Below are 1051 nucleotides of genomic sequence, written 5' to 3'. Positions count from 1 at the left end.
ACTCCATCATGTATATTTCACATCATCCTACGGGAGTATCTACAATTAACCTCACCTCTTCTGTCCATCTGTAAACGAGATTTCCCGAGTAAATTTTCAACGTGATTTTGTTCTTCTCGCTTCATTTTTTTGGATTCCTCGAGGCTGGCGGGCAAAGCAGGTAAATCCGACTTCAGGCCACGGGATTTCCTCGAAGTCCCCCGTGGAAAGATGAAACCCGAGGCCTTTGGTCTGTTTGAATTTTCCTTCGGTGTGATAAATCCTGTGGGGTGCGTTAGGCTTTCTCTCGGTATGATAAATCCTGAGGCGTTAGGATGAGTGGAATCCTCCCTTGGTATGATAAATCCTGAGGCGTTAGCATGTGTGGGATTATCAAGAACCTTTAATTCAGAAACTTTTGGCTGTTTGGTGTCATCTTGACGAACCAAAAATCGTGTGCTTCCAAGGATATCATCAGAATCGCCTCTGATCAGAGACTGGAGGCCTTTTGCAGAAGGATTATGTTTCTTCAGTCTCGCTTGAAGCTGCTCAGTCGACGAAATAACCTGGAAAAGTATATATACGGTAAAGTTAATCATATTATCATATAAAACATGATTAAAACACTGTCAGTATTTCTTACGCGTTTCTATCATTACTAACAGTGATCGATACGGGAATAGCCATAATGAGGATGTTTCCTATCTAATGATTTGCAATCTGAGCATAATACTAGAGAGAATAACACAATTGATAAAAAGAGGAGGGTTATTAAGTGACTTTTTAAAATATCTTGGTTCAGTCTCGATTGGTATTATTTACAGCGAATGCCTCCTTTCTAAGATGGGAAGGTATTTATAAATTTAAAATTCATCATAATCCTATCAACAGAAAACGGAACAAACTATAATGATTCACTGTGATATCAGCTCAGCAGCATAAACTTTTTCCGACTACCATTTCCTATACCACTTCCGTAAGGCAAATGATGCTATATACTTACTATTGATTTTCGTATTTTTCAGCTTCTACGTGAGTCAAATTGGCACTTGAGTCTACTTCCTGCTTCTGA

The 1051-nt window shown here is 39.1% G+C and overlaps 1 protein-coding gene across 1 annotated transcript in view; it reads right to left on the bottom strand.

The window, feature by feature from the left end:
- The window catches only part of LOC119592849 (transmembrane protease serine 11B-like protein), a gene marked incomplete at its 3' end in the record, with an annotated part of 17713 nt that overhangs the window by 12607 nt on the left and 4055 nt on the right, over nt 1–1051 (bottom strand). The window contains 1 exon segment of the mRNA XM_037941749.1: nt 56–545. Within this exon segment, the coding sequence (XP_037797677.1) occupies nt 56–545 (490 nt within the window).

The sequence above is a fragment of the Penaeus monodon genome, chromosome 31 (genome assembly GCF_015228065.2).
Source record: "Penaeus monodon isolate SGIC_2016 chromosome 31, NSTDA_Pmon_1, whole genome shotgun sequence".
Taxonomy (NCBI): domain Eukaryota; kingdom Metazoa; phylum Arthropoda; class Malacostraca; order Decapoda; family Penaeidae; genus Penaeus; species Penaeus monodon.
The sequence above is the reverse complement of the archived record's forward strand: the minus strand, read 5'-3'. Positions and strand labels throughout refer to the sequence as shown.